Here is a 20,039-nt window from a genome sequence, read left to right as displayed (position 1 = left end):
CCTCCTCATTCCTTCATAATAAGCCTCTCCCTCAAACTTCATATATTTTGTTTGACAAGTCTGTAATCAACAAGCATTTATTAAATTCCCACTATGTGTCAAATACTTTGTTAGGTGGCAGAGATGAAAAGGTAAAAAAATCCTCCTTAGGTTTTTGTTTTATCTTACCTCCCTTCTAGATTTTAAACTCCATGACAGCAGGATGCTGTGTCTTAGCATCTATCCGACTGCTTAGCACAGTGTAGTATGCACAGTAGGTACTTGTTTGTGCAAGGGTGTGAGTAGATTGAGTTATTCAATCAAACCACCCCTACCCCACTAAAAGCAATCAACAAGATCTCTTGGCCTGGTACTTTTATCAGATAAGACAGTCAATAAGAAATGTGAACTAGATATGAATCTACTCTGAAATTTCCTTTGAATCAATCAGTTATAGGTTTTGGACTAATTTCAAAAAGTACTTCATCAAAAAGTCCTTGAAAGCTGTTGAATGAACTGGACTCACTTCTTGAACAGCACAGGATTTGTATTGGTATAAGATACAGAAATTTGGTTACACTCTATGGGTCATCTATAAAACAGCAATCCACTTTGAAAGCCAGAGGATTTAATCATTTCCTGACATAAAAGAGAGCCATCTCATCCAAGTGCCTGAGAAGTAACCACTTGGAAGGGGAAAGGAACTCCTGGGCCCTGGTCTCTGCCTCAGTCTTGGTCTCCTATTCCCCTCTTGACCAGAGGGGGATCTTGTGAACATTAAAGGGTTGGGGGATCTTGTATTTTCTGTTGCCTCCTAGTCCTGGAAGCATCCCTAGAAGCTGGTACAGCTTGTACCTTGAGAATCAAGGACAATCTAGATTAGACACACAGCAGTTTCAAGAAGCCCAGTAGAAAAGCTTCATCATGCCTAATGGGATTATTTTGAGAGCTCCAGCAAAAGCATTTCTAGGAGCTGTGAATTACTTCTTTGTAACACGTACTCTTTTAGCATAAGCCTACTTTCCCTGGACACTGTATGTAGGAATGGGACAGTGTGTCACATTCTTTTGGGGAGATATTTCATACCGAATATTCTTACTAAACCACCTTAGTAAACACCCTTTTCTAAAATCCAATTAAACTTGGCTAATTGATATCAACTGATCGTCATGGAAGAAAGCACATTGTTAGGGCCCTATGGGTTATGTTGCATTAGAAGACCATCACTCCCAACCTCTATGGGCTACTCTTTGAACCCAGATAGGGAGATACAGCAGTTACCCTCTGGGGCCTTCACCTACCAGGGTGAGTGAAGATTAGGGGAGTACTTCAGAACATGTGCTGCCTTTGTAAGAGAGGTTGATAAGATTTTGCTAGCCACATGTTAAATGAATGAATGAATAGGTATATAATGCAAGCATTTATTGTCCCACTTATATAGATGAGGAATCTTTCCATTATACTACCATCTCTCTACTTTATTTAGTTATATACTAGAATAATCTTTGTCAATTAGAAATTAATTTTGAACAAGTATTTCAATGTCCAATATTTTTCTTTTTTAATCATTTCCTTCTTCTTCTTCTTTCCCAGGACCTCTTTACACTTCCCAGACCAATTCCAACCTCATTATCAACTATTAATTCACAAGTTTATGATGTTCCATCCCCACAAAGTCAAGGTCGCTTGATTCCTAAGGTAAGGCTGTCTTCTAATTAAGGAATGTTTTATGCCCAGAAGTGTCAGAAGTTATAGTCAGAAGTTGGGGTCCTTTATCTAATGTGATAATTGCATCTTAGCTTTATTTGTGTATTTCTTAATGAATTTTAAGTCTTATAACTCCAAATAAAATGCCACTGGCATTAGTGAAACTTTTAAATATCTGCAATCTAACAGACACATGCCATATGATTTCATCCTTTCAGTCCTAGAAATGCTATAGTTCTATGATTTTATTAGTGTAGGTACCCTTTGGATCCACCTACCTACCTACCTTTGTTTTACCAACAAAGATTGCAACCCTCTTATGACTAGGTCCACTGTCTTCAACAGCTGCCGTGACCAAAAAATTTATCATCTTTCAACCAGTGTGGTGATGGGTTTCTATGAACTAAACAACGCTGTTCTTCAGACCACTGATGTCATGGATGGGCCTGTACTCAAAGGCTTTCTAGGTTGGCAATACTTGCCAGGTCTCATGCTCCTTTGCATGGCCTTCAAGAACTGAAGGTCACTTCAATACGTGATGGTGCATCATAGTAGGACTTTACGTAATAAAAATTGGTCTGTAAATTCAAATGATGACTGTGAACAAAAGTTATGTGTTGCTACTATCCTAGTGCAGTTGAAATGCATGTTGAATCAAAGTTTTTTAGGAACCAATTTTTTTCTTATGTTTCCCCCCATAAGTTACTCAATCCTCAGCCAGGGAAAAATGTTTACATTTTCATATGTGTAAATGTATGTATCTAAGTCAATTTTTGTAAATTGCCTTAATTTTCTCATGATAGTAGAAAACTAAAATTTGTAAGTCATGCTAATCTTTGAGAATTGTGATACCCAACATAATATCATCATGTCAAGAAAAATAAAAATGCTGTAAGCTAAAAAAAATTTGAATGATATTTTTATTAGGAACTTTATTTGGAACCAAAACCCATTTATTCTTCTGGTTTATAAAGCTTAAATACAAGTCACAGAAATTAAATCAAGTAGTTGAGATAAACTCTTCTTCTAGCTTTTACCTACAGGAAAGGTTTTATCCATAGATAAGGTAAATTGGAAAAGTGTGTTTTACATTAAATGTCTTCTTCATCAGTATATGACACTGGCACCACAAGAATATGTACTCTATAATTGAGAGGCCTTTCTTTAATTCTTCATGAATTTGTGTTTCAGTTAAAGAGAGGCTTGAGGAGAATCAGATTACTCATCATCTTGCTTTTCTCCTTTGTTGAACTTATCTCAGGAACAGGAGCAACAAGTGTATGACATTCCAGCCAGCTCTGAAAAGGCAGGAATCCATGTTCCAATGAGTCATGTGAGTATAATATAAATAATTATGTAAATATTATAAATGATATTATGAAATTATTAAAAGCTTCAAAACACCAGAAATTAAGATTAGATTGTCTCCAAAAGAAGGAGACCACTATTACACAATGGAATAAGAACTGTATTTGAAGTTAGAAGATTTAGATTCAACTAATGGAATTACAGAATCTCAGAATTAGAAGCATTATCTGGTTCAGAAATGGTTGCTGTAAAAACAAAAGGCATCAAGAAACCTTTACATATAGACATATATATATGTCTATATGTATGTATATGTATGTTTATGTGTGTGTGTATATATACACACACACACATATATATATATATAAAATAAAAGCCTACTGTTCCTTTTTAATACCTAGTCAAATATGTGTGTGTGTGTGTGTGTGTGTGTGTGTATGTGTGTGTATGGCTGATGTAGTTGTGGGTTGGAAGTTTACTTGAGCTCAAGAGTTCTCAACAACATTAGGGATAAAGCCCATTGAATGTCTACATTTGGTACCACATCAGTATGATGAACCAGGACCACTACTCTAATCAAGGAAGGATAAACTGACCCAAGCTGGAGAAGGAGTACTAAGCTTCTTTACCAGTCAGCAGTGAGACTGGGCCCATAAGTAGCTATACTATACTTCCAGCCTGGCCAAGATAAGAGGATAAATATAGATATAGATATGGAGTTAGATAAGATGGATGGATGGATATATAGACAGACAGACAGACTGACAGATAGATGGATAGATAGATAGATAGACAGATGATACACATAAAGTATGGGAATCTTGTAGGGGAAGCAATCACTCAATGGTAGCATTTGTGATAGAGGAGAGAAAATCTGGGCATGCTTTAGATTTCTAGGAAATAGATCTATAAAGGTTACAAGAAAAGAAAGGTGGCCTTTGGCCTAAAATCCTATAAGAGAAGTCAGCCCAGGAATGACGGGAAGCACTTATGAATGAAATTTCAAAGACAAAAAGAAACAATTCCAATGAAACAGAAAAGAGACTGTTGTGTAAAAACACCAGTGTTGTTGCTCAGTGAACTTATCAATCTAACTTAGATTTTTTAAAAAGCATATAAAAAAAAACTGAAGAAAGGACAGGTAATAGAGGAGGGATAGTAAAGTGAGACATGGTTCTATAGAGTTCCAGTCATGCCAAAACTCATAATGTGCTGAGTTTGGCAAAGAAATCTAAGCACAACACAAAGGGTGGAATTTTTTATTGTTTATTTCTCTTTTAAGGTGAAAAAAGGAATATTACAGAAGGAATGAAACCACTGTTGCACAGTGCATCTTCACTTATGCACTGTGCATTGTAGTGATTCAGTATCAAAGTATATGTTGATTTAATATAGGGAGAGATTGATTATATTTTAATAGACAGAGAATGACTCATCAGCTCTGTGTGTAGAGTCAGACTGCTGATTTGTAAGAGCAACAATAAAAATTAATGCAAAGCTAGAATAAAAAAAAACAAGAGATACAGTGTTTAATTAAAACAACTCTGACTTGACCCATTTAAAGAAGTTATTAATGCCAACAAGTGGGAAATTGGTAGAAGAAGGGGCATTGACACCGATTATAACAATTTCATATAGAAGTTTATCTACTATAAATCAGTTGTCATAATGAGGAAAACAAAAGAGCTTAAAAGCCACCTTAATTAGCAAACGCTTGACTTGACAAGCAAAGAAACAAGCAAAGCCAAGTCCAGAATGTAAAATTGCTTATAAAATCTTAAGGAGAAAAAAGGTGGAAGATTATGAGCAGTATTACTTTATAAAACAGAAATGAGCAGTGGAGGGGAAAACATTTTAAATAAACTTTGGAAAGACAGCCAAAAAAACTCTTCTTTACATCAAGGACAGTGGAAATACTACACTTGTACTTGAATCTCCTGGTCTCAAATGCCACTGAAGAAAACAAAGAGGGAGGAAAAGTATTTGTACCAGTTGTACAAAGAAGATCCATTCTGGAGGTGAAATACTTTGAATGTTCTGAGGGTCTAATTCCTAAGAGATCTGAAGGAGAGGAAGACTCCAAATATGGGGGGTGGGGGGGGGCCCCCCGCCGGAATCTTAAACTTTTTTTTATTACCAAAAAGATGCAGAAAGAACATCAATAACTGCTTATCCCTAAGCCTACTTTCTAATCTTCATAAATTTTTTGAGAATAATTATACATATATCAAAGGCATCTTTGACTAGGTATTAAAAAGAAACAGTAGGCTTTTACAGACTACATCTTTACCATCACACAATTAACAGAAAGATCCCCCATGACAAACTAATGGAAGAACATGAGCAAGAGTCACACATGATGGGCATGCATGACTGGATCTTGGTCTTCATGATTGGAGGAAATACCCACATGAATGAGATCTGTCAGTCAGTCAATGAGCATTTATTAAGTGCCTACTATATACCAGGCACTGTGCCAAGTACTAGAGATACAACAAAAGTTAAAAATATCTCTACTCTCAAGAAGCTCATAGTGTATGGATAGATAGATAGATGATAGATAGATAGATGACATACATAAATTATGTGAATCTTGAGGGGGAAGCAATCACTTAATGTTAGAATTTGTGAAACAAAAGGGAGAAACAACATTAAAACAAGTATGTACAAACAAGATATATACAGGATAAATTGGAGATAATCAACAGAGGCATTGTACTAGAATTAAGAGGGAGTAGAAAGGCTTCTTCCTGAAAGTGGAATTTTATCTGGGACTAGAAGCTAGAGAGGCCAGGAGACTGAAATGAGAAGGGAGAGTATGCCAGGCACGCGTGACAGTCAATGAAAATACCCAGAATGTGGAGATGGAGTTTTGTGGGAGGAAAAGAAAGGAAGCCAGTGTCACAAGATCACAGAGTATACATAGCAAATAAGGTGTAAGAAGACTAGAAATGTAAAAAGGGGCAGGTTGTGAAGAGCTTTTAATGCCAAACATGGGATTTTATATGTGATCCTGAAGGTGATAGGGAACCATCAGAATTTATTTATTAGGAGGATGACCCAGATTTGTGATTTAGGAAGATTAGTTTGACAGCTGAGTAGAGGATGACTGGGGTGGGGAGAGACTTGAGGCAGAGAAACCACTCTCTATCAAAGCATGATAGTATTAGATAGTAGCTGACAGACTCTAGAATTACTAATGTTCACTGGCTTTATTGATTCCTTAAATCCATATGTTTTGGTAATATGTAAGTTGAAGTAAAATTCAAGGTCAGGTGCTTTTGATTGTTCTGTGCAACTTTTCAAATGCTTTGTAGACTTTCAATGGAAGCCATTATTATTATTATTATTTTAGACTACTGCAACCTTTTAGCCTTCAGTTCAGCAAAGGCAAAAGAGCAATGAATTTGGGGATGGGGAACTGGGATAGAGTCTCAGTCTCACCCCGGCACATAGGAAGTGACTAATAAGTTCTCTTTGATTAATGTGTAGATGAAGAAATACCAGCTTAAGCCAGTTATTTGACATCTCTGAACTGGTATTTCTTCATCTGCACATCAATCAAGGAGCATTTATTAGTTACTTCCTATGTGCCAAGCGATGTTTTAGGCAATGGAGATACAAAGACAAAAAGAGAAAGTCCTTGCTCTCAAGAAGCTTACATTCTAGCAAGAGAAACAGCATGTACATATAGAAGAACATACAGGATAAATAATATAAATACAAAGTAGTTTGGGAGGGAGTACACTAGCATTTAGGGAGACAAGGAAAGGCTTCATAGAGAAGGAGGTGCTTACGTTATATCTTGAAGAAAGAGAAGGATTCTTTGAAGCAGAAATGAGGAAAGAGTGTATTCAAGTCATAGGGGACAGCCTGTGCAAACACAGGAAGATGGCAAATGGAGTCCTACTACGAATGAAGATCTGAGAGAAGTCTGGCTTTGTTAGATCATGGAGTATGAGAAGGGTAGTGATACCCAATAATGAGCCTGGAAAGACAGGCTGTTGCCAGGCTATGAAGGGCTTTAAAATTCACATAGAGTAGTTTATATTTTACCCAAGAAGCAACAGAGTCACTGGAGTGTGCTGATTAGGGGAATGACATGGCCAGACTGGCACTTAAGGGAAATCATTTTCGTAGCTATGTGAGGATGGAATGGAGTGGGAAAAGACTTGGAGCAGGGAGACAAATTAAGAGTCCATAATAGGATTAATAATATTTGTCAAAGGAGCTAGATGGTGCAGTGGATAGAACACTGGCCTGTAGTCAGGAGGACCTGAATTCAAGTCTGGCTTCAGACATTACTAGTTGTGTGACCTTGGGCAAGTCACTTAACTCCAATTGCCTCCCCCCCCAAAAAAAATAATATTTGTACTATTACTTCACAAGGTTGTTGTTAAGACTGTGAGGTTCAAAGGACACGTGGAGTTACTGCACAATTAGGTAGTCAGTCAGTCAATAAACACTACTATATAAATGCACTATGGTAAACACTGGGAATCTAAAGAAAGGCAAAAACAATCCTGCTGTCAAGTAGCTCACATTCTAACAGAGAAGAAAATATACAACAAACAACATACACACACACACACACACACACACACACGGTAAGTTGGAAATAACCACAGGGTTAAGGCACCAGCATTAAAGAACAGGGAAAGACTTGGCAGAAGGTAGGACTTTAGCTGGGACTTGAAGGAAGCCAAGGAAGTCAGAAGGAAGAGGTGAACAGGGAGAGCATTCCAGGCCTGAGGACAGCCAGTAAAAATGCCCTAGTCAGAAAGAAATCAACGCTATCTATAGTCACATGAAAAAATTCTCTAAATTGCTTCTGATTAAAGAAACACAAATTAAAACAACTCTGAGGTACCACCTCACACCCATCAGGTTGGCTAATGTGACAAAAAAGGAAAATGATAGATGTTGGAAAACTGGGACACTAATGCACTGTTAGTGGAGCTGTGAACTGATCCAACATTCTGGACAACAATTTGGAACTATACCCAAAAGGCTATAATACTGTGCATACCCTTTGATCCCACAATACCACTGCTAGGTCTATATCCTAAAGACATCCAAAAAAAGGGAAAAAGATCTATTTGTACAAAAATATTTATAGCAACTCTTTTTGTGGTGGTTACTGTGGTATATGATTGTAATGGACTATTATTGTGCTGTAAGAAATGACAAGCAGGATGATTTCAGAAAAACCTGGAAAGACTTATATGAACTGATGCAAACTGAAGTGAACAGAAACAAGAGAACATTGTACACAGTAACAGCAATATTGTTCAATCAAGAACTGTGAAAGACTTAGCTATATCAGTAGTACGATGATACAAGATAACCCCAAAGGACCAATGATGAAGCATACTATCCACCTCCAGAGAAAGAACTGATATTGTTTGAATATAGGCTGAAGCATGCTATTTTTTGCTTTCTTTTTTTCATTGTTTTTCTTTTATTCGAGTCATCTTGTACAAAATGACTAATATGGAAATGTTTTACATGATTACACATGTATAACCTATGTGTGATTGCTTATTGTCTCAGGGAGGGGGGAGGATAGAATTTGGAACTCAAAACTTTAAAAAAAAAACAAATGTTAAAAATTGTTTCAACATGTAATGGGGGGAATAAAATACATATTAGGACTGAAAAAAGTAAACAAGTCAGGGAGATAAGGGGTAAAACATCTGACAATTATCACCAATAATTCTTGTTCAATAAACATTAAATTGGTCCTAGCCAAAGTCAAAGCAAAAAAAAAAAAGCCCTAGTTAGGAGACGGAATATATTGTAAGACAAACGGCATAATCAGCTTTTGTTCATGGGAGGTATTCTTGTTATTAAGTTTTTATTGGGTTCTTTCTTGCATAGGTTTATGATGTCCCCCCTCCAGCTGCAAGAGTCATTTCTCTAGGAGATCTGCCCTGTGTGGTTTCTCCATCAACAAAATCTGTTAGAAAAGGTTGCTATAATACTTTGCCCAATCCTCAGAAGCCTGGATGGATTTATGACACTCCAGTGTCTCCAGATAAAACAAGTTTGAGAAAAGCATCCCTATCAAGTTCCCTAGAACAGAAGGTGCTCTATGATATTCCATCTCCCAGGTGTACATCAACCTTGCAAAATTCACCTAATGATATATCAAAGACACTCAAACCACAAATGGATAACCAGTGCAGAAATGTACTCCCAGTTCAGAAAAAAATCAGTGCCCCAGAAATGCCTGTATATGCATTTCCACCCTCTCAAGATATACTACCTTTGAAACCTAGAATAGAATATGCTGTTCCCCCTAGTTTTCTGATTCCTTGGGTGGAGCAACAGAACACAAAGCCCAACATTTATGACACTCCAAAAGGGATGTCTCATGTCCCTCAGGTTGGGAAAGATCCTGAAAAGAAAAATGATGCTTCAGAAAATTGTGTTTATCGTGTTCCTTCCTGGTTACCAAGACATCCAAGATCAATGTCCCCTGAGCCATCTGAACAAGATAGATTATCCATTTCCAGTGCAGACAGTAGAGCCAGTCTATCTTCTTGCTCCTCAACTTCTACTGACCCCTCATCTATTTCCTCATCAGAAGAAGCAGGCAAAGAGGTTATGTTGGACCTGGAGTTAGCCAAAGAGATGGTGACAGATCTACAGCACAGAGTAGCTAGCTCCATAGCAAGTCTAATGATCTTTGTGAGCAGTAAGTGGAGATTCAAAGAATACCTGGAAGCAAACATTGATGAGATCCATAGAGCTGCTGATCACATCAAGGCATCGCTGGGAGAGTTTCTGGATTTTACCCGATTGGTCAGTATGAATGCTAGCAATCTCACTGACAGTAACCTTCAAGTCAGAATAAAAAAGCAGCTACAGATTATTTCAGATTCCTACCAGATTCTCCTAGAAACAAGGGAAGCTCTGAATAACTGCAACTGGTCTCTGGACATTCTTATTACTGATAAACTTCAGAACAATCCTGATGATCTGGACAGATTCGTCATGGTGGCCCGGACAATTCCAGAAGACATCAAGCGCTTCGTCTCCATCATCATTGCAAATGGGAAGCTCCTTTTTAAGCAGAACTGTGAGAAAGAAGAGACCACTCAACTTCACATGAATACAGAACATAAACTTGCAACATTCACTCAGATTCCCAGAAGAAAAGATTTTGATTTGCACCAAGGAAATATTACTCTTGGTAAACCAAGAGAAAGCGAATTTTCTTCTGAGCCATCAAGTAGAAATATGAGGAATGTCTGTGACCAAGATAAATCACAGGTTAGTTAAATTTATTGTGTAATGTGTTCTAAGAGAAGAAGAAACAGATAGCTTGGATGGTGACAGCTAAGTTGGATACAACTTAAAGAATCTCTTTAACAGAGAAAAAGTGTGGTTTGTTATTGTTTTTGGTGGTTTGGGGGTTGGGGTGGGGAGAGGCAGGAATTATTACAATATACCAGAAAATGAAATTGATAAAAATTGCACTAAACTGGAAAACTTAATAATATATATTCATTGATTCATAGGCTTTTATTAAACAACTACTACATGCAAGGCTAGTAGGAATTGGGAATCAAAGATTAAAAATGAAACAGTCTATAAACTAAAATTTTTATTAAGGGCAGGGGATTGCATGTATATAGGTAAACCAATACAAAACATATACAAACTAAATATCTCCAATTTTTCCTGTATGGATCTTGTATATACATAGTTTGCATGTCGTCTTCCTCCATTAGACTGAGCTCCTTGAGAGCAGGGACTGTCTTTTGCCTTTCTTCGTATCCCCAGTGCTTAGCATAGTGCCTGGCACATAGTAGGAGCTTAATAAATGTTTATTGACTGACTGACTGACTAACTATAAAGTTATTTCAGGTAGGGAGTCACTAGCACCTGGGGGGAAGGGAGTAAAGAAAGAAGGTAGGATTTGAGCTAAGCTGTGAAAGAACCTAGGAATTCTAAGAGGTGGAGGTGAATGGGGACTGAATTCCAGGTATGGAGAATAGCTTGTGCAAAAACATTGAGGGAGAAGATGGAATATCATGTATTGGAAATGGGAAATAGGCTACTTTGGTGGCAATGTAGAAGTGCATGAGGGGAGTGATGTAAAATCAGTGTGGAAAGATAAGTCGGAGTCAGATCACGAATCAGAAGAGTTTGTGTTTGAACATAGAGGCAATAGGAAGCAGTTGAAGTTTCTTGAGCAGTAGAATACGATGTTCATCTCTGTATTTTAGGAATATCAATTTGGCCACTGTGTGGAGGATGGATTGGAAAGGGGAGAGACTTGAGGCAGGGAGAGCAATTAGGAGGATGTTACAACAGTCCAAGAGAAAGTTAATGAGGGTATGGGCTAGAGTAATGAACTTGAGTTGAGGGACAGGGAAAGATTTAGAGATACTCGTAAAGGTGGCTGTCAAAAGTTGGCAACGATTAAACATGAGTTTAAGGGAAAGTAAAGAATAAAGGATTTCTACAGGAGTGACAACCTGAGTAACTGAAAGCATGGTGGTGTCTTGGATGGAAACGGAGCAGTTTAGAGGGATGGTGAGTTTGGAGGAAAGATAAGTTCTGTTTGGACATGTTAAATTTGTGATGCCTCTAAGACATCCAGAAGTAGATAGCCAATAGGCTGCTGGTAATGCACGATGGAAGTTCAGGGAAGAAATTAGATGTGGATATACAGACCTGGGAGTTACTGCATAGAGATGACAATTGTAGCTATGGGGGCTAGTGAGATTACTAAGATAGATGGTACAGAGATACAGAGAAAAGAAAGGGGCCCAAGAGTGAAACTTGGGGGAACTCTATATATGATAGATCATACTTTTAACATTTAGGGAAATAGCTGAACAACTATAAATTTCTACTGAAAATTTATGGAATGCAAGTCCCTATCACACATTGGCCCTGGGTAACTTTAGAACAAGTGTAGCTTCTGACATGTTTAAATCCTTTCTGTACATAAAGTCCTAATCTCAATACAAAATGCACCCATGTTTTTAAAAATCTTAAGACTTATACAATATTGTTTAGAGGAAGCCGAAAAAAAGGCAAATACTATATTAAACTATTAATTGCTTTATCAGAACAGGCTGTAATTTCTCCTGTAATAGGCTGCTACCTGAATTCAGACAGTAAAAAGAAGGTTGTATGAGAGGAGGTATCTCAAGGCTTTAAAAAATTTACAGAATTGTAATAGTTTTGAAATAAACAAATATTTTAAGCTATATTTCTGTTTCAGAAGACAATGAACCTGGAAGATGTACAGAAACCAGTTTTCAAACAAGCAGAAAAGAAAAAAGACCTTAAAACAAAGGTATAGTGTGGTGCTTACTTTCTTCCTCAATGTTTCTGATTAAAATTTTCTATCCTTGAATAACACTTTCTAATGCTATGAACAATCCAACACACCAAAAAATGATGGATTATAAGACTTTTTAAAAAATTCTAAAAGGACCTCAGAGATCATAGACACAGTACTGAAAAGGACTTTAGGAATCAACTGATTCAGCTTCAACATTTTACTAAAGGGAAAATGGAGGTCCAGAGAAACTAAGGAACTTACCCAAGGCCGCACAGCTATTCAGTGGCACTTCTAGGACTAGAACCTGGCCTTTTGTATATCAGTCCTCTCTGTCTTCCCACTATGCCACACTGCCTCAATTTTGTTCAATTTTTATGTTCACTAAGCCTTAAGTCATTAACACAGACAAGTCTGCTCTGCTGATTAGGATGTTTAAGCCAGTAACAAATTTCAAGCATCTCAGATCACTAAAAGAGACACTATATATGAAATACGTTATATCATGTTTTTTAAAAAAATGCTGTTATGACTAATGTTGAAATATGTTTTACACAACTGTACATATATAGCCCATATCAAATTGCTTGCCTTCTCAATGAGGGGGGAGAGGAGGGAGGGAAGGAAGGAGAGAATCTGGAACTCAAAATTTTTTCATAATATTTTATTTTTTCCCTAGTTACATGTAAAGACAACTTTTAACATTAGTTTTTTGAAAATTTTGAATTCCAAATTTTTTCTTCCCTTAATCTCCCCCCTCCCTGAAACAGTAAACAATTTTATATAGTTATACATATTCAATCATGCAAAACATATTATCATATTAGTCATGTTGTGAAAGACATGGACCTAAAGGGGAAAAAAAAACAACACAAAAAATACAGAATGTGAAAAATACTATGATTTGATCTGCACTGAGATTCATCAGTTCTTTCTCTGGAGGTAGATAACATTTTTGATCATTACTCCTTCAGAACTGTCTTGGATCTTTTTATTGCTGAGGATAGCTAAGTCATTCATAGTTGATTATACTGCAGTATTGCTGTTACTGTATACAGTGTTCTCGTAGTTCTGCTCATTTCATTTTGTATCAGTTCATATAAGTCTTTCCAGGTTTTTTTGAAATCTGCTTGCTCATCATTTCTTACAGCACAGTAGTATTCCATCACAGTCAAATGCTACAACTTGTTCAGCCATTCCCCAATTGATGGACATGCCCTCAATTTCCAATTCTTTGCCACTTCGAAAAGCTGCTATAAATATTTTTGTACAAATAGGTCTTTCTTTTCCCCCTTTCTAAAAAACCTCTTTGGGACACAGACCTAGTAGTGGTATTGCTGGATCAAAGGGTATGTTTAGTTTTATAGTCCTTAGGGCATAGGAACTCAAAAAAAATTTAAATGAATGTTACAAATACTTATGTGTAATTGGAAATTAAAAAAAATATTGTTATTTCAAGCTTCATCTATATATCAAGAGTTCTTATCCTAAGGTCTATGAACTAGGGTTTTTTTTTTAATACTTTGACAATTATTTCAATACAATTGGTTTCCTTCATAATCTTCAGTATTTCATTTTATGAATTTGAGAAAACATTCTGGGAAGAGGTCCATCAGCTTTGCCAGACTGCCCAAGGGGACTATGACACACAAAAAAAGATTAAGTACTCCTGATCTATATGATGCCCTAAATCAGAAAGTTTCTAATAGCCAGAGGCCATGTTCCCTCAACACCATAAATGACTATTTTACTTTGGAGCTACCTGTTTTGTGATATAACAACTTATATTTGCATAATGCTTTACAGCTTACATTCATGATAATGCAGTGGGGCATTGAAAGTTTAATTACCTTCATTTAACAAATGAAAAAACAAAACTGAGAAGTTGTGACATACCCATAGTCACATACCTAGGAGAATTCAAACTGAGGTCTCCAGATTCTACCTACCACTCCATAGTATGTAGCCACAGCTTTATTTGGTAAATAACAAACAGTATCTCCTTACACTGGTATAACACTATGAAGTTTCTGAAATGCTTCCATAACCAGTATCTCATCTGATCCTCAAAACTATCTTGTGAGATAGGAATGGTAGAGATTATTATTTTGTTTACTATTATTATTGTTCTATGCATGAGGAAGCTGATGTCCAAGAAAGAATGGGTCTCCTTGGGGGGCAGCTAGGTGGTGCAGTAGATAAAGCACCGGCCTTGGAGTCAAGAGGACCTGAGTTCAAGTCCAGTCTCACACCAGACACTTGACACTTACTACCTGTGTGACCCTGGGCAAGTCACTTAACCCCAATTGCCTTGACAAAAAAAAAAAAATTAGAGTAGGTCTCCTTGGACAATTCATTTCCCTTGTAGGGCTTATTTCCTCTTGTATAAGATGATATCTTATGAACTGGTGGCACTAGATCAAAGGTTGATAACCTTTTTTGTTGTGGGTCCTATCTGGTAGTCTGGTGAAACCTTTAGATTCCTTCTCAGAATAATGTTTTTAAATAATTAAAGGAAATGCTAAATTTCAATTAGAGGTTAATAAAAATAAAGATGTAATTTCTCCCCATTTAAGTTCATGTTACACCCCTTCCCCAACCTGGTTAAGAACCCCTGTACTAACTCAGTGATCTCAAACTCAAATAGAAACTGGGTCACTAAACTATATACAAGAAATCCTGCTGGTTGCACGTTGACTTAGTAAAGCACATTTTAGCATTATCTTTGTCTTACTGTATTTTTATTTCTTTTGTTAAGTATTGCCCAATTACATTTTTACTCTGGTTCTGGCTGCACTGTTATAGGCCTCATCCTGGCCAGCATGTGTTTGACTCCTCTGTATTCAGTTATCTCAGACCTTACCTAGATAGTTGTGAGGAAACCATTTAAGTATTAGAAATGTGAGCTATTTCTAATGTCCTTTCTACTTGAACTTCAGTCATTCAAAGGTACTGTTTATCTCTAACAATTTATGTTCTATGGGCCTTGCAGCTCTAATATTCTTTGTTCTATGGGTCCCCACTACTCTGACATTCTATGTTCTAAGGTCCCTTTAAGCACTAATATTCTATCTGTGGCCCCTTCCAGTCTTAAAATTTTATGACTGTAAGAACAAGCCAAAAATTGCATGGCTGGTATGTACTAGCCATGTTGTTAGGAGAGCTGTACTAAAACGCAAGTCTAATGACTTCCATGTAGTTGTTCTTTTCACTATTATCATACCAAGGTTTTTCCCCCTTCTTGAATATAAAAATGAACAATTAAAAATTAATTACTTTTCATTAACAGAACTGGTTTTTTTTTCCTTTCTTTCTCTCTAGAGTCTTTTTCCTACAAACCACAAACCACTGAATAGGCAGGATCCAGAGAAGAAAATCAACCTTTCAGAACACTGTAGACTTTACTTTGGTGGGCTTCTTAAGGCCATTGGCATATTTAATACCAGCCTTAGTAACAACCAACCACCTGAAATTTTTATCACCCAGAGTAAATTGATCATCATGATAGGCCAAAAGCTGGTGGACTCCCTCTGTCAAGAGACGAAGGAAAAAGATGTTCGCAACGAGATTCTCCACAGTAGCAGCCAGCTCTGTGGCTTATTGAAGAATCTAGCTGTGGCCACCAAGAGTGCTGTCCTCAAATACCCTAATGATGCTGCAATGAGAGAACTTCAGGAGGAAGCAGAGAAACTGTGCAAACACACACAACAAGTCAGAGAAATGCTAGAATGAGATCTCACTTCGGTCCTTCCTGCTGTATTACTAGAGCCTCAGCAGTCCTTTCTGGGTTGGTCTCCTAGTTTCTGCCTATATCTATAGGTACTGTTATCAGCGCCTACATACTATGGTATCAAGTTGCTAGGAATTTCAAGGACACTGGTTCCATACCAAATCCTAGCACAAAATGGAACATTATTAAGCAAGGATTTTAAGCATGTCTGGGATCAGCATGTAAGGTAGTGATTTGATACAAGTTTTTCTATAAACTTCTAGTAGGCATCTACTGTGTACAAAGCATGGAGAAAATTCAAAGTTTAGATATGGCTCTGGACCTCTAAGAGTTGATAGTACAGAAAACTCTCATTTATATAGCCCTTGAAGGCTTCCAACATACTTCCCTCACAACAGCCTTGTAAGGGAAGCAAAGTATCATTATTCCCATTTTTACCGATGAGGAAACTGAAGCTCAGAGCAATGAAGTAATTGTCCATGGTGAGACAGCTAATGAGTATAAGAGCCAGGATCTAAACCCAGGTAATGGAACTCTAAGTCCTACACTTGTTTTATAGAAGTCAATTTTTATATTGGTTAAAATGAATTTTTAGTAGTCCATTTTTCTTTCTTTTTTATGAAAAGCATACCAGGGCCTTCCCTACCCCTACCACCTTTTAGAATTTATTTTGTTAGAAAAATACAAACTTTTTTGTAATTGCTTGTTACACTAAAATGTCATTCCCTGAAGTTCTATTTTAATCAAGCTAAATATTCATGTTATACTCACAAAATCTATGGATTTTCTTGTGATCCTTTGAACTTCCTGTGAATTTATTTTGAATGTGACATTTATGTTGACAGATTCATGTATTGTGCACACATTTTTATATTTCATCAGTCATCACAGTTCTGTATATTTTATAGTGTTATTTAAATATAATAACATTTAGATAATTTGACATGTGAACATTAATTATAGCATCATTGTTGTTGTTTGATCTTTGTCTTGTGATGGCTGTCCTCAGATATAGGTATAAAACCGATTTAGAATAATTCAAAAACGGATCATTTTCATGTATGGTATTTTAACCTCTGTTTCCAGAACAGGTCCCAAAAATGAAATCAATTTGTAGTGTCTCTGTTTGCCATAATGGCAGCCTGTCTTCAAGGCTCTGAAAGTAACACATTAATTCCTTTAAATAAATGGAAGTGCAGCACGGAAGTGGTACAAAAGCATTCTCAAGTAATCTCCACCATCTCAAGACAGTTAAAGATCTTGCTCTATGAAACTTTGGTGAAGTTCTTTTTCAGGCTGTGGTCACATCCTTCCTTGAGCTCTCCAGTGTAAGAACCATACCTTCTTTATCAGTCTTGGCCACATGCACACATAGGAAATAGTATCATGTTATACAGAAAACAAACATTAGCTACTAGAATTTTGGTGATTCTCATTTAACTAAGTCTCCTAGAAGGGGGGGAGGGGAAGAATTCTTTCTTCCTGTGAAGTTTGTTCCATAAACTTGAACAGTGGAATTAGGGTGGAGATACACAATTCTTAAAACTGACATCATGTGCATATATCTTTTTGTTAGGCTTAAAACCCACACTATATGTTAAGACAAAAGTTCCTGAAATGAATTTACATCTTTGATTCAATTTGCATTTTTAAACCAGAAAAATAAGAGTTCAAATCAAAGATCTTTATTCCTAAAGACAAAGTACAAACTGAAGAAGTAAAACCACAGGAGAAAAATGCTGTTCTTAGCTAAATGTGTTTCCTTCCCTTTTTGAAAGATGGAGGTGGTAGGAGGAATTTTTCAGTATAAAGTTAGCAGGATGATCATTTTCTGAAATTTTTAAAAGTGGAAGGAAAACTATTTTGAGGAAGGTGAGGTACAGAAACATAGTGAAAAAATATTTGACCAAATACATGTGTTTTTCTTTGGAAACAGCACAAAAGGAAAAAGCCAAGGCTGTTTTAGAAGCAACCAGAAATGTGAGTAATGCCAAACTCATTGGGAGAGTGCAGACTTTTCAAGGAAGACTGTTCTTTGCTACTCCTACCTTCTTGTTTCATCTAAAGTTTGAATTTTGTACTGTCTTGAGTGATGACTTTTTGCCCAGTGCCATTAAGTCTTATTCACATGCCTCATTGAAACAGGAAGGTTAACCTTTGTTTCTAAAAGGGATATAAAGCAATAGATTTGTCTAATTCTACCAATCTAGAACCACTCTTTGCCAAGAAAATCCCTAAAGGAGTCACAAAGAATTGGACACAACTGAACAAATTTCTGAACTCCCAAATAAAGAGCAGCTAGATAGCACAGTGGATAGAGTACCAGACCTAGAATTAGGAAGACATCTGGTCTCAGATATCTACTCGCTGTGTGACCCTGGGAAAGTCACTTAATCCTTTTTGCCTTAGTTCCTCATCTGTAAAATAGCTGGAGAAGGAAATGGCAAAACATTTTTTTTTTTGACAAGAAAACCCTAAATGGGGTCATGAAGAGTTGGATTTAACTGAACAAATTTCTTAACTTTCTCAACCAACCTAGAAAGACCTTGAATATGACCACTGATATACAAATGTTGTGTTTCAGATAGGTTGCTGAGTAATGAATTATGTAACCACAGCAACTAGCAGAATCCAAAACACATCTACCAAGTTGTACAGGGGTTTCAGTCCTTGGTGATTGGAGGGAGTAACTCCATAGGAAAAATCATGGATTCTTGACTTAATAGATTAAGATGATAATAACAGTTAATATTTAAATACCACTTTAAAGTTTGCCAAGTGCTTTGCAAATATTATCTCATTTTATCCCCATTTTACAGATGAGGAAACTGAAGTAGGGAGAGGTTAAGAATTTTGTCCAGAGTCATACTATAAATGCTTGAGTCCAGATTTAAACTCAGGTCTGCCTGACTACAGGTCCAATGCTCTATCTACTGTGTCACGTAGCTGTTTCCAATTACATAAGTAAAGCACTATACAAGTGCTTTACAAATGTCAGTTACTATTATTGTCACAAAAATTATTTTGGTTGTTATAGTTTGTTGCTTCATTTTATTCTTAATTTCACAAATTTAGAGCTGAAATAAACCTCAGTGGTCATTTGGTCCAACCTGTTCATTTTACAGGTCAGAATCTAGAGGCCCACGGTCACATAGGGAGCAAGTAACAGAGTCATGATTCAAACCTAAGTCTTCTAACTCCAAATCCTCCCCGCCCCCATTTTACTATGCTGCCTGAATAAGCTGTTATGTGTATACACATAAAGTAACGTAGAGAATCCAGCTATTACATGTGTAATAGTTTGGTACTATCAGAACCAGGGGCACCTGTCCCCACAAGAGCAGCTTGGGGCAGGTAACAGGAGGGTGACCTTCCACCAGACTATTAAGCACCTAGTGTTCAACTTCTTGACATTTCTTCCCTTGTTCTGTCTGGGAGTTCCCTGATGGTTATGGTTTATCAATCATTGGGTCCTATTGTCCCACTCACCCACCAAACATTTCCTCTGACTGGAAGTTCTGTGATACTAATATTACTCAAAACTGAAGCTCATAGTTAAAAACTACTTAATTAGATTAGAAGAATTGCATAATAGCACCAAAATCATTAATTGGAATAGACATAAATTCTCTAATCATCTGTTTATATTAACCATCAACTTCTCTAATTACCTCATATCTAATTCTATCACCTAGGCAAAACCGCTTTATCTGCCCTTCTCCCAAATTGGGGTTCTTTCCCAGTACTGTTTTCATACACAGTGAAGGGGGGGGGAGGGAGATATACGGGGTCAAAGTTCACTACATATATTGGTAATGAGTGATTCCTCTTGAAGTTGGTCATCAATGTTACTTGCTTCGTGAATGGTCAGGAGGTCATAGGATCACAGATTCAAACTGGAAGTATCCTTAGAGATCATTTAGTCAAACCTGCTTATTTTACAGGTGAGGAAACTGACATTCAGAAAGGTTAAGGGACTTTCTAATGGTCACACCAGTGACAAAAGGTAAA

General features: G+C 36.9%; 1 protein-coding gene across 3 annotated transcripts in view; it reads left to right on the top strand.

Annotated features, from left to right (window-relative positions):
* CASS4 (Cas scaffold protein family member 4) overlaps window positions 1-16,907 on the top strand; it is a 63,097-nt gene extending 46,190 nt beyond the window's left edge. The window contains exons 3-7 of one of the 3 annotated variants that reach the window (XM_027848921.1): window positions 1,573-1,677; window positions 2,948-3,019; window positions 8,875-10,272; window positions 12,242-12,313; window positions 15,620-16,907. In XM_027848921.1, the coding sequence (XP_027704722.1) occupies window positions 1,573-1,677; window positions 2,948-3,019; window positions 8,875-10,272; window positions 12,242-12,313; window positions 15,620-16,030 (2,058 nt within the window). In that variant the 3' untranslated portion in view covers window positions 16,031-16,907. Of the gene's footprint in view, window positions 1-1,572; window positions 1,678-2,947; window positions 3,020-8,874; window positions 10,273-12,238; window positions 12,314-15,619 lie in introns of all 3 variants that reach the window. The other 2 variants (XM_027848917.1, XM_027848930.1) reach the window with 2 other exon arrangements.
* The last annotated feature ends 3,132 nt before the right edge of the window (window positions 16,908-20,039 follow it).

This window comes from Vombatus ursinus, unplaced genomic scaffold (assembly GCF_900497805.2).
Source record: "Vombatus ursinus unplaced genomic scaffold, bare-nosed wombat genome assembly UNPS02000580.1, whole genome shotgun sequence".
NCBI lineage: Eukaryota > Metazoa > Chordata > Mammalia > Diprotodontia > Vombatidae > Vombatus > Vombatus ursinus.
This window is presented reverse-complemented; position numbering and strand designations above follow the sequence as displayed.